The sequence below is a fragment of the Pelodiscus sinensis genome, chromosome 3 (genome assembly GCF_049634645.1).
Source record: "Pelodiscus sinensis isolate JC-2024 chromosome 3, ASM4963464v1, whole genome shotgun sequence".
NCBI classification, from domain to species: Eukaryota; Metazoa; Chordata; order Testudines; family Trionychidae; genus Pelodiscus; species Pelodiscus sinensis.
Window position 1 is genome coordinate 158013541 of NC_134713.1, and position 14309 is coordinate 158027849.

A 14309-nucleotide genomic window follows, 5' to 3' on the forward strand; every position below is an offset into this window, starting at 1 on the left:
TTTGTAAGGGAAAGGCAAGAGACAGAGACCAGCATAGAAATTTAAATAAAACAGGAAAGATTATTAGGTAGTGAAAAATATTGAAGTGAAGAAGAACGGGGCTAAATATCCAGTCAATCTGACGATAGTCCTAATAGTAAAGGGTCAAATTTTGAAGTTATTACCAACCAAAATTCTCACGAAAGTCAACAAGAGTTTTGCTCAGCAAAGGAATGCAGAATTTGGCTCAAAGTTTCAAACATACAAATGAAAATATTAAATAAAATAGAAAGAGTAAAGGAATATGCACATAGATGAGAATTCAGGACTAGGACCATAACTAAAACATAGCCAGGGACTGAGTATCAGCAGAGGCTAAATACAAAATCATATCAAAAGTATACAGGGCCAATCTCCACCCAGACCACTAACTCCTTTAGTCTAATCCCACGCATTTTACAGAACCACTCACTACAGTATTTTCTCTAGCACTAAGTAATCTGAACTGCTTGCAGTGGTCCCCAATGCAGTGCCTGTGGGCACCATGGCGCCCGCCGGGGCGTTTATGTGCGCCCGCCGAGTGACCAGGGCCAGCCCAAGCCATTCTCGCGCCCTGAGCGTGCGGCCAGGGCCGGCTCGAGCCATTCCTGCACCCCGGGCAGTGGGCACGCGATGCATGAGCAGCCCCTCTCCCTGGCGCGCTGCGCACCTTATAGCTGCAGTCGGGTGTGCGGCGCCTGATGGCAGCTCTAACAGGCGCCATGCAGCCAACGGCCCATGACGCCTGATGGCAGCTCTAAGGGGTGCCATGCGGCTGGGCGCCCCTTACAGCTGCTATCAGGTGCCCCCCATAGGTTGACACGCTGGGAAGCTGCCTGACTAGCTCCCTCTCCCCCCCATAATTCGGCCCTGCATGCGGTGCATGCACAGCCCCACCCCCAGGTGCCCAGCAGCCCCAAAAGGTTGGGGACCACTGGAGAGTCTAGAGACTGAGTAGAAATGAGTTGTAGAGGAGTAAGACACTCCTGAAGCGAGCTGTGCACAGATGTAGACTTCAACAGGACTTTATGGGTGAGATGATCTTTCCCTTGAAGGTCATTGCAGAATCCAGACCTAAAAAGGAAGATTATAAAAGGAAAAAGGAGGCACAATCATTATGCCCTGAAATCAAAGACAACATAGGGAACACGCTTTTTAAGGTATGAATCAGACTTGCATTGCCTAATGAGAAGGAACAATGAAGCTGAGGATGTAGCTGAATTCTAAGAAGTTCAGGAAAAGAAATTACTAGTAGTAATTTGGAGATTGGAGCTCCTGGGCATAGAGTGAAAAGCATAAATCTAGCAAAATGCTTCTTGCCATGGAACAGAACTGCTCCCTTTTCATACAATGCAAAAGGGTAAAATAGAAAGGAAGAAATTCATTACTTTGTTTTGAATTAAAGAAAGGTTTGAATTTAGTACCTGTACAGCACATGGGACAGAATCTGAGCATTAAGGACTGATAATGTAATCTTTTAGCACATGGAGGACCTAGAATAAATGGAATGAAGGTGCTGTGTTTCAGCAAAAGATGTGCCTTTAAATCTGAATTCGGGATGAAATTCTGGGCCCACTAAAATCAATCCTGATCTTCCCTAGTTCTGGATGCAGTTTTGTGGTTCAGGTTTCTCTTTTGTTCTAGCACAATGAACAAAAGAAGAGGAGGAAAAGCGTGGAATGAAATGGAATGGGATCATAAAGCAATGGCTAGGAAGTTAGTAAAAGCTCAGACAGGCATCAAACAAAGCAATATAAAGTTTGTTGGAACCATCTAGCAAATAAAGGGCAAGAATACAAGAAAAGCCAATGAAGGGAAGATCCTACTATCAGATCTACAGTGCAAATCTCTTACATGTATTTTGCACTCAATTCCTATCCACTGACATGAAGCTGGCAGGAATCAAGCCCATATAGTCAATAGAGATATGCATATATACAGAAAATGTATGTACTATGGTTCAAGGAATAATATGAAATACAGACATGGAGGAAGATTAAGGTCAGAAAATGTAAATGTATCAGACCCTTGCAGAACTAAAGAACAACAAAGAAAATAAGACATTTCAAGAAGATTTTAAAAAAATTAGTGAAAGGGAAGCCACAGAAACTCTAAAAGGTGCCAAAAGTCATTTTACTGTGAGAATGAGATGCAAGTATATTCTTCAAATATTACTCATATTGTAATCTCTTTGGGGCAGGAGCCATCTTCTTCTGTTTTACAGTGCCTAGCACACTGGAGTCCAGGTTTCAACATGCATACTTACTCTAAAGATACAGGCACTATGGCAATACAAATAATGCATAATAATTGTATGCACCTCTGCTAAGATGAGTGGAGCTGGACCAGTGTTAACAATGGAGAGAAACATTCAAAAAATGAAGGACAGCGTGTATGGCTCAATCCCAGTGCACCATGCTAACAAAACTCACCTATACCAAACAGGTTTCAACATGCATACTTACTCTAAAGATACAGGGAACATCTTTTCGATTTGCATGGATGACATCAGAGGCCAAGACAGAACTCACTGAGAATTCTTCATCCCTTACAGAGACAACAGATATCATTCAGAAGGGAGTAAAAGCCTGATATTCTCTGTGTGCACTTCCACAGTAAATGAAGAGCTATTATCTGAACACACATTAGTGTAGCACTCAGACCTAATTCTTAAAATAGCTTGATTTTCCATCCTCCTGTTAGTATCAGCAGAAATAACGTACAAGTGTGCTGCAACCAACTTTTGACTATACATATGTTCAGAGATAAATCTACCAAGCAGTTTTGCATTAGGTTTCCACTTAAATTAAAAGCAAAAAACAAAAACCCAATTCCTCCACTCCCCCGCCCCGAACATTTTCCTCTAATCCTGGACTGCTGGTATCAGTACAAATGCTTGGGCATAGATAGATGTATAAGAATGCACTGGAAATTTATACAGAAATCCACACTCTGGATATTTATATAGCAAGAGAGATCAAACTTCAGCTACAGCCACTAAGCACTGTCAGTTGTTAGAACCACATTTGGTTAAGAACTACCACAAAAGATTCATTTAGGTCCCTGGTTGAGATCTTGTGTGACAAGTTTTATGCCAGAACAAAATTTTATGATTTTTTAACTGGAAATTTTCAGTAGCAACGAAGTTTACTAGAAAATGAGCTTCACTTTAAAATACTGCTCAGGAATACAGAACCTTCCTGGATGTAACCTTCATTTGAAAGAACTCAAAAGTGAAGAATTTGCTCTGTTTGGTTTTCCGCAGAAAACTCCACTCAGAACTAAACAGCTTACCTCATGTCAATAACCTGACTCACTATCACGGTGGGCTGGGCTGCTTTGCCTTCTGCTATATCATACAAGAAAAGTTTGAAATCACAGACCACGGCCAGTGCTCTCTGCCAACCTTTTTTTACTCCAGCTGGTTTAGGAACCTGTAGTAAAATAATTAGCACTGATCAGATTTTCACGAATGTGAGTTTTCCAATGAGCATAATGCAAGTATTGGGCCTGTCACTAACAAGGAAGAGTAACACCAGTCATAGGAGAAGTATGCAGTAAAAGAACTGAGAGCCAGCTCAGCAGCCTATCCAAGTGCCACATGTGAGCACTACATTAGATCATAGAAAACCTGTAGTGTCACAGGTTTGGTCCCTATTTTACCCTTCTACACCCATAAACTCATACTAAAGGAACAGAGGGATTGATAGAAGAAACAGTGTTGTGCTCATCTCTAGTTCACCTGTTGGTATCCACCCAAGAGAGAGTGAGTAATATTTGATGGCTGTTCGGTGATCTCAGCACAGTGCCCATGCACCTCAGAGGAAATCATTACCACGGCTGACACTAGTCTCTATAGAGGGACCCAAAAATGGATTCAACTTTGAAACTGAACTGGCCTCTTACTCTAGAAGTGCTCCCTCTAAGACAAGTTCAAAGTACATTGGCACAGCACAGCACAGAGAGAGGAGCTTGGTTGTGGCTGCCAATGTTATAACTGTTTTGTGAATAATTAGGTCATCAGTCTCCAAGGCTGTAACTTCAAAACTTTGTACAATAAAACAATTCAGAGAGAGACTTTAATTCCCTGACCGCTTGGGACAACAGCAAAGTTAACACCAAATTATCCATTTGTTTCTGAATACTTACGCGGACATGACCTTCATATGCAGTTCCTATGCCTTTCTGCGGATCTATCCCCAAAGGGCCTTTGGTCTGTTCAGGAGGGATTGGGCACACTGCTGGCGCCTTGTCTGCACATGTCACATGGCATGAGAATCCACACACTTATCAGAGGAGAAAAAAGGAGTTAATGTTTCATAAAAATCTCCTTTCTTTTGTAATGTGAAAACTATGGTAATACATGGGAAGCAGGTTCTCCCTCTATTGAAGTGATTCCAATGGCCAATAACTGAATTATTTCAAAAACAAAATACAGGACTATGTAGCACTTTAAAGACTACCAAGATGGTTTATTAGATGATGAGCTTTCGTGGGCCAGGACTAACACGGCTACATTTCTGAATTATTTCAGTAAGACTTGATATATTCAAAGAGGGGAAAGTAGTTACTCATAGGAGTATCTTAAAATCATGGTAAAGAAACAGTAAATGTATGGCCTTGAAAAGCTAGATTCCGATGAATTCAGTATCAGGTTACAACATTCTGGTTTGCAATAGCAGGAAGAAAGAGGGGTCAGTTGTGAAGTTAGGTTTGAGGCAATTGCAAAGTTCAGATCTATTATTCTGGCTCAGGCCCATTACTAACAGAAAACAGTGAAAGCTGAAACTATCCTAAATTATTTGTATGGGCCTGTGTGGGTACAAATCTACACTAACCAAATCCGGAAGGAGAGTAAAATTGGTGTTGAATGTTGGCTTGTCCCTCATTTTCCCCCACGTCAGGCTGTTGTCAGCACACCTGACCATAACCACGTTTCCTCACTGCCATTATAAATCAAGAATAAATCACTGAACCATAGTATTCTAAATGTTTTACCCCATGTCATTTACCCAGTTACATAATTTACTGTAGTATCTTCTGTGAGAGATACACACAATGCTTAGCTCCCACTGTGACAAAGTTGCAAGATAAAGAACACAACAAATGAGTTGAACATTAGAATTATGTAACACATTATTTCAACATAATAATGCTACTTGTGTAACTTGGAATAACACCTTCCATTAGACCTGAGCTCTCATTTACTTTTGTCACACTTACCTTCACAAGTGCAGCCCTGTCTTATTAAGCCAACCATCAGAGATGTGCACTGATTGCATTTTGTAGGAGTATTAAAAGATTTCACTACAAATTGATGGGCCTTAGGCTGTAAAACAAATGAACACAAATGTCTCGTAACATTTTTCACAAAGAACTACGTTTTCACAGACATAACTTACAAAAAAGCACACATGTGGGTTGGAAAGTTCAGCTTAAGTGTATTAAAAATGAGAGCTGTGCACATGATTCCTGGTCTGAAAATTTACTTTGCAGCTCTTATCGGGTCTTAAAATAGCTCTATTTTTATGTATTGCTGCAATCCTCTATAAACTAACTACTGAAACTTGGACCATGTCCCAGCATATGAGTTTGCTGACACTTTTGACAGGAAGGTTGTCAAAGTCAGTAGCAGAGGGGTAGCCGTGTTAGTCTGAATCTGCAAAAGCGACGAAGAGTCCTGTGGCACCTTATAGACTAACTGAAGTGTAGGAGCATAAGCTTTCGTGGGCAAAGACCCACTTCGTCAGATGCATGCATCTGACGAAGTGGGTCTTTGCCCACGAAAGCTTATGCTCCTACACTTCAGTTAGTCTATAAGGTGCCACAGGACTCTTCGTCGCTTTTGCAAAGTCAGTAGGTCACTCACTCACTGGATATATTCCACAATACCTCTACATTTAACAAAAATTTGAACTGGCATCTATTTCAATGTCATCTGCCATGCTTTTACTGTATACTTTAATGTCATTATACACTACCGTAAAACTTCCAATAGAAGTCCCCAGCATGATTAGAAACTGCCCAAGACCCTGGGCTAGTATTAGAGACCTGATGTTTATTTGATAGACCTAGAAGTCTATTAAAAAAACTGGTCAGTACTCCTGGCATCTAACAGAGTAAAATACTCATATCGAAGGTAAATGTTTTAATTTCAGAGGTTAGTTTATGATTTTCTGCGACTTGAGACCATTTTCAATATGGCTGAAGACGATTGCATCAACTCTGTGTTTCAGTAAGCTGGTGCAAGTTTACCTCATGTGAGAGACCCAGCGGACCCTCTCCCCTGTTCCTGTCCCTTACATGAGAGACACTCTCCCCATCATGTTACAGGATATGGAGAGGAGGGGGGGAATTCTCTCAATGAAGCAGGGTTTCTCTTCCCCTTACTCTGACCAGGGCATCCCCCTAGGCAGGGATGATCTCTTCTGCTTGGTCAAGTCATCCCCTCCATGGGGAATGCTCCATGTGTGGACAAGTGTCTGTTGCGAGCAGTCACAGGACAGGCCGGTGGCCATCTGTCTCCTCCTCTTTACGGGGTTGGGGGCCAGACCTCTGCCCCTCTCTCTGGTAACTGTGAGAGGGGGAGCAGGAACTGTGAGAGGGGGAGCAGGCAAAGTTTGTCTCTATGGTTGGCTGCGCTGTGTGGCTGGGTAGTTCCCAGCCAGCGTAGTGAGCGAGTGGGCAAATGCACAGTATCTGCACAAGTGGAGTCCAGGAAGGTTGGAGAACTGGGATTCATTTTCTCAACCAGACACAGAGTGTGAGCTGACTGCATCATCCTGTGTTGTTTGCAAAAGATTCTGGGGTTTCAGGATCTGCACAGACAAATCCATATCTCCTCTATTCCCATCTTGTTCTTCTATGCTGGGCCTGCATTGGTCAGTGACTTCAGTTTTGTAGCATGAAGGGGCATACCTAAGAATCCCCTGCACAGCTGATCAGTCAGCAACCACCTAGCAGTGGTTAAATGGTAAGGAGCATCCTTCCTGACCAATAGTGAATTTTATCTCCACATCTTTATCTCTGTTACTTCCAGCACAAGCTAAAAGCTTCTGTGAAGTGCCAAAACAGATAAAGGGAGAACCTTTCCCTCAATTTTTCCTGGCAAATATTTTCCTCCATTACCTTCTAGCTCCATAATCTCCATTTGTTCTTTTTAAATGCCCAAGTTAGCAATTTTGCTGTGATCAGACATGCAGAGCAAACGATCAACTGCATGTACTCTTGCATTAGGCAGTCAACCCTAACCAGAGTTTGGGGGCCTTAAACTCCTTGCTTTTTTGGAGACTCAACTGAACACAAAACCCGCAAGCAATTCTGACAAGAAAATTCTGATACATTTCCAGAAACCAGTGTTTAGGAATAAATGCATTCCCTTTCTGTATAAACTTTTTGAAGGTGTAACTGTGTACCTTTGGTGCAGAGAGTCCTGATCCAATAAATGCCGGTCTCATGGCTGGTGTGTGAACTGAGCGTGGAGGATGATCTGTAACCTAAACACAACCACCCCACAAAAAAGGAGTGAGACATCAAAGGCACGTTATCAAAAGCTATTTGACCAGAACAGAAAACCAAAAAACCAAACCAAACCAAAATGCCAACAATCAACTGCAAAGCAACCAAAGTGGGGAACAAACTAATATAAGGGAAAAATGGCAAAAATAAAACTTAAATCTCACAGCAGAAAATTTCAAGAAAATAGTCTGCTCTGTTAATAAAGAAAAGATTTATTTAGATGGTTTAATACTGCATGGTCTATACTGAAAGAATCAGTTTGAATTTTCAACTTTAAATTTTCCTTTAAAAATGTACATTATAATAAGGAGATGCAGGCCACATTGTTATAGGTATTTAGCATTTTGACTTAATATGGTTTTGAAAGCGATTCAGAATGAGTCATTAAACAAAACTACAGTATAATGTAATTTTTAGCACAGACTTTTCAAATATATATCACAACTAAAGATAAGTTACAATTCATTCCATGTGTATTCCCCAGCCCAATCAGTTGTATCCTGAGTAAAAGTTAATTTGCTCTAAAGTGGAAAGAACTCATGTTTAAAGGCTTAAAATGGTGTACATTTCTTATATGAGGCATGTGAGTGAATTTCATCTTCAATAGAAGGACAAAATGTTTGCAGGACTCACAACAGAACAAACTCTTAGTTCATAAGTAAAACATCAAAGCATCAGCACTGAGAGTACCTCAATCGGTTCGATGTCACTAGCTGTGGAAGGAGACCTAGATCTTGAATGGAGGTGAGACTTGATATCTTCATCCCGTGAAGGAGTATTAGACAATGTAAAGTTCTCAACTGAATCAATCTAGCAAAACAAAGCAGGGGAAAACAATCAAAAAATAAACGAATCACTATTAATATTTCACTGTTCTTCTCAAGCTAAAATATGGAAACAGCAGACTTCTTATGAAAGAATAATACAATTACAATGCTAAACATTTTTGTAAGGGATATACAAAAACTAAAAGAATTAAATTTCCTTGCACGCAAATATTTGTAGACTTCAGCTGGACTATTAAAGCTAAACATATTGCTAACATTTGTAGGTTCAGGTCCTTAATGAGTATTTGATGAGGCTGACTATGCAGCACTTTCAAAGGTCAAATTAGGATATTTTCAAACACCGATATTGTGGGTCCTAGTCCTGTAATGTGGTTTGCTCATATGGACCCTATATATTTGAAATCCCATTAACGGCAGTGCGATACTGCATAGATATGGGGAATCTGAGGGCAGGACTAAGGCTCTAAATGGAAAGAAGAACTGAAAGTTTAAAATTAGAAAATCAGCTGAAAGAGAAAAATTGAATTTTTCTAAAGACAACACAATCAATCAGTCTGCTCCTGCAAATGCTGCTAAATTATATGAAAATAAAATCTCTTGCCAAGTAATTTACTATAAAATTGCTAAATACTCATAAAAACATAAGAATGGCCATACTGGGTCAGAACAAAGGTCCATCTAGCAAAGTATCCTGTCTGCTGACAGTGGCCAATACCAGATACCCCAGAGGGAATGAACAGAACAGGGAATCATCAAGTGATGCACCCCCTGTGACCCATTCCAGCTTCTGACAAACAGAAGCCAGGGACACTATTCCTGCCCATCCTGGCTAATAGCCATTGATGGACCTATCCTCTGTGAATTTATCTAGTTCTTTTTTGAACCCTGTTAAAGTCCTGGCCTTCACAACATCCTGTGACAAGTAGTTCCACAGGTTGACTATGCGTTGCATGAAGAAGTACTTCCTTTTGTTTCTTTTAACCTGCTACCTATTCATTTCATTTGGTGACCCCAAGTTCTTATGTTATGGGAACAAGTAAATAATTTTTCCTTATGCACTTTCATCATACAAGTCATGATTTTATAGACCTCTATCTTAACCCTCTCCCCCCTTAGTCTCCTCTTTTCTAAGCTGAAAAGTCCCAGTCTATTGCATCTCTTCTCATATGGCATACATTCCAAATCCCTAATAATTTTTGTTGCCCTTTTTTGAACTTTTTCTTACTCACAGTGAGGGGTAAAAGACAGAGCAAATGATAAGTTTCCTTTGCCATTGTTTCTATAGAAATGGCAATTTTATGAGGACATAGGTGTATATCCTTTGAACTGCAGGAAAGTAAAGCCATCCTAAGTAGAGATACAGCTAGTGAAAAGGGCCTTGATAATGTATGAGATTACTGATTCTCAATTCTAACTAAGGGTACGTCTACACTACAGCGCTAGTTCGAACTAACTTAGTTCGAATTAGTTAATTCGAACTAAGCTAGTTCGAACTAACGCATCTAGAACTAAAAACTAGTTCGAACTAGCGTTTTGCTAGTTCGAACTAGTAAGTCCACATTGAGTGGACTCTGAACAGGGCTTAAGGATGGCCGGAAGCAGTGCCGGCAGGGCATAAAAGGAGGACTTAGAGCAGGGAGATGCTGTCTCAGGCTAGCCGAGGGCTGCGCTTAAAGGGACCCGACCCCCACCCCGGACACACAGTTCTAAGGGGTGCCCCGCTTGCAAAGAAGTTCTGGCTTGGAGTGCCCTGAGTGCCCACACTGGGCACATCACACCACTCGGCCATCAGCCCGGCTGCACTTGCCGCAGGCTGCCATCTGGGGAGAGGGAGTAATTGGGGGGCTGCAGGAGAGCTTCCACCCCCAGAAGCCCACAGAGCCAGCCCAGTCCTCCCCATCGGGGGCTCGTACCCCATTCCTCCCTCACCTCCTTCCACTTACCCTTCCCTAGCCCCCCTTCTTATTGATGTACAAAATAAAGATAACGTTTCTTCCAACATTGACTCTGTCTTTATTGAACAAAACTGGGGGAGACTGGGAAAAGGAGGTGGGAGAGGGGAAGAGAAAGGCTGGGAGAGGGGAGGGCAACTAACATGATCAGGGGTTGGGAACAGGTCCCAGATGAAGAAAGGCTACAGAGACTGGGACTGTTCAGCTTAGAAAAGAGGAGACGGAGAGGGGACAGGATAGAGGTCTCTAAAAGCAGGGGTTGGGTGGAGAGGGTGCATTCATAAAAGTTCTTCCTGAGTTCCCATAAAGAAGGACTAGAGGACACCAAAGGAAAGGAATGGGTAGCAGGCTTGAAACTAGTAAGAGAAAGTTGTTCTTCTTGACAAAGCAAATAGTTAACCTGTGGAACTCCTTGCTGCAGGAGGCTGTGAAGGCTAGAACTAGAACAGAGTTTAAAGGGAAGTGAGATAAAGTCATGGAGGTTGGGTCCATGGAGTCCTATTAGCCAGAGGGTAGGAGTGGTGTCCCTGCCCAAGGTTTGTGGAAGGCTGGAGAGGGATGGCACGAGACAAATGGCTTGGTCACTGTCTTCGGTCCATCCCCTCCAGGGTCCCTAGGGTTGGCCGCTGTCGGCAGACAGGCTACGGGGCTAGATGGACCTTTGGTCTGACCCAGGACGGCCATTGTAAGCTCAGGGCTCAGTGTCGGGGGTCTCAGTGGACCCCCTTGATTTTCATGCACACCTGGTCCTGGGTGGCCAGGCTGGCAGCTCTCCTGCCCTAGACGGCCACTTTCCTGTGCCTAGTGCGGAGATCGTGGACGAGGTCCACGATGTCCGCACTAGCCCAGGAAGGTGCCCGCCTCTTGCGGTCCAGGGCAAGCTCCCGGGAGCTGCCAGCCTGGTCCCGGCAAGAGGGGGTGGGCTGGGGGGCATCGGGTGGGTGGCTCTGTGCCGTGCCAGGTGCAGGGTCTGCTAGCTGGGTGCTGGCAGGCTTGCACCTGGCACGGGCACCGTAGCCAGCCCGTGCCCCTTTAAAGGGTCCGGGACCGGGAGGGGGGCATAGAGTTTCCCTGGTGTTGGCCAGAGTGGCCACCAGGGAAACCTGGGGAGGGCTAGCCTCCCACTAGTTCGAACTAAAGGGCTACACAGCCCTTAGTTCGAACTAGCTAGTTCGAACTAGGCGTTAGTCCTCGTAAAATGAGGTTTACCTAGTTCGAACTAAGCGCTCCGCTAGTTCGATTCAAATTCGAACTAGCGGAGCGCTAGTGTAGCACCTATTAAAGTTAGTTCGAACTAACGTCCGTTAGTTCGAACTAACTTTGTAGTGTAGACATACCCTGAGGTAGGAATGTAAGCAACTAGTTGACTACCCAATAAGCATGTGCTTATTGGGTTGTCAAGTAGTGACTCAACTAGTCGCTTCCCCCTAACCCCCGCTGCCTCTATCACAGAGAGACAGCAAGCGGGGGGGCAGAGGGCGGAGAGGAGGTTAGGGGCCAGGAGCTAACTTCTGCAGTTTGCCCCCATATCAACTAATTGAGTAGTTGATGGAAATTCCATCGACAACTTGATTAGCTGATTAAACACAATTTAACATCCCTAAACTGAGCTTCCTATATTTTCTAAGTACAGTAGACTTCCGATAATCCAGCACCTGTGGGACCTAGGTGGTGCCGGATTATTGGATATGCCGGAGTACCAGGAGGTACTATAAGGGGGCATACTCCCAACCCAATCCCCCTGCCCATCTTATGCTTGGGTCCCGGAGCCGCTGGTACAGCTGTGCATTTCCCTCCAGGCGCTGGGGTACATGCGCTGAGCAGCCGGCTTTTCAATGAGCTGGCTGGGATGCCATGAGCAACCTAACCCCCTCCTCTCCCCTTCCCTTTCCCAGAGCCAAACACCTCCCCTCTCTGCTGTCACCCAATCCCCTTTCTCCCCCCGCCTTATGTCCGGGTCCTGAAGCAGCTGCCTGTGCTCAGTGGCCAGCTGCTAGCACGTGCAAGCTGGATGCTGTGTGCGTTGGGGACCATGAGCTGAATGGTGTGGGCCGTGAGCACGTATTGCGGCTCACAGTGGCCCAGCTGTGAGAACGGCTGACCTGAGCAGTTCCAGGTTCCAGTTGATGCCAGACTATCAGGAGTGCCAGACAACTGGATGCCGGACTATTGGAGTGTTACTGTACATGATTCTACACAGAGAAAAGACTTCATCTCTCTATTGTATAGCACTGGACCTTAGCCAATTTACTGGAAAATCTAGAACAGAAGCAAGTTCTCAGTGAAAAATAAAGGTTCCTTACCTCAAACCAGAGTTGTTCAAGATGGCACTGCATATTCATACTATGCCACTTATGGTCCTTGCAGTAGAACCATCTTCTAGCAATGTACGTTAGGGTGCTCTTGTACTACATCTAGGGTGAGCCTATGTCACTGAGTGCCCTCCCCAACTCGCTTGCTTGCTTCCATTGCAAAGCCAGAGGCTCAGAAAACAAAGACTCTGATAAGGAGGAAAGGGAGGTGGCAAGTGTGAATATGCAGAGCCATGTCAAAGAACTCTGATTACTAATAAGTAACCTTCATTTCTTCTTCAAGTGCCTCTGCATAGTCTCACTTCTGGGATATGTTAATAAGCAGTGCTGAAAGAAACCTGGAGGAAGGAACCAAGGTCTACTTGAATGGAGATAAGCACAATCCTGTAAATCCTATTCTTCTCCTAGAAATCTAGGTTGCAGCTTTGCAGATTTCAATAACTGGCACCTGCCTAAGAGAGGTGAAGAACCTAGCTACAGCTTTATTGAAATGCGCTTGATTTGCAGTAGATTACAAGGACTTCTGCTTTTGTTTAATCCACAGAGAAATAGTCTGGTAAGAAACCATATGTCTCACGTGGCTTTTGGCATAAATCACAATCAATCTGAAAGATTTATGAAAACTTTTAGTCCTCTACCGGTAATAGGCGAGGGCCCTTCTGATATCCAAAGTATGTTTGACACGTTCTACTTTATTACAGTGCAGCTTAGGGGAAAAAACGGGCATTGTCTGACTGATAAGAAAACCAAACACCGCTACATTTAAAAATCTAGAATCTGATTTGAGAACCACCTTGTCTTTAGGGAAACAACTGAAGTATGCATCAGCCACAAGGGCATTCAATTCACATACTCTCCTGATCATTATAGCTATAACAAAAACTGTTCTCATTAGATAAGTGGTACAAAGAGCACTCAGCTAGGAGCCTGAAAGGCACTTTCACTAACATGGACAACATCCAATTAAGATCCCAAGAAGAAACAGGACCGCTAGCAGGGGGATTCACATTTGATAATCCTCTCATAAATCTTTTAACTGAACCATCAACTAGAGCAATCTGCATCAGGGTAAGCCACTGGTGGGCCGTCAAACAGGTTGTTGACTTTGTGTCTGCAGGTACGGCCACTCGGAGCATCTATTGGCTCTGGTTCACAGTTCTTGTCTAATGGGAACTGCAGGAAGCATCGCAGGCTAGAGGGACTTGCTGGCTGCTGCTTCCTGCAGTTCCTGTTGGGTCGGAATGGCAAACTGTGGGCAATGGGAGCTGTGGGCGGCCATACCTGAGGATGAAAAGTAAACATCCTGTTTGGGCAGTCCACGGTCTGCTACGGTTGCCAGGTGTCCAGTATTCAACCGGACAGTCTGGTTTTGCGCCCCCGTCCATTAAAAAAATACTGGATATGTGCAATATCCGGTATTTCCTGGTTTTCTGGCTGGGCGCCTGATGGAAGCCTGGCAAAGGTGTGTGTGTGTGTGGGGGGGGGGGGTGGCTGGGAGGTGGGGCGTGATCATTGCTGGGAGCCTCTGGTTGCGTCTGACATAGGAGTGACACCTTGGGGGGGAGGAGAAGCCCTGTCCGTACTCTTGAGCGCTGTTCAAGCGCGTTATGGAGCCATAGCCGGACACCCTTGTGCTTCACCAGGACCGTGCATGGGACAGGCAGCGCCCTGGGATCTGCATATGCCCGGGTCAGTCCCGCTCCCCGCTGGCTGATTCTCCC

General features: G+C 44.1%; 1 protein-coding gene across 6 annotated transcripts in view; it reads right to left on the reverse strand.

The window, feature by feature from the left end:
- Nucleotides 1–14309, reverse strand: part of CDC42BPA (CDC42 binding protein kinase alpha) — a 329094-nt gene that overhangs the window by 36704 nt on the left and 278081 nt on the right. For all 6 annotated transcript variants that reach the window (XM_075925322.1, XM_014570971.2, XM_006118059.3 and 3 more), the window contains 6 exons: nt 8227–8346; nt 7434–7514; nt 5242–5347; nt 4168–4304; nt 3313–3452; nt 2484–2565 (listed from right to left, as the gene is read on the reverse strand). In XM_075925322.1, coding sequence (XP_075781437.1) covers nt 2484–2565; nt 3313–3452; nt 4168–4304; nt 5242–5347; nt 7434–7514; nt 8227–8346 — 666 coding nt within the window. The remainder of the gene's footprint in view (nt 1–2483; nt 2566–3312; nt 3453–4167; nt 4305–5241; nt 5348–7433; nt 7515–8226; nt 8347–14309) is intronic.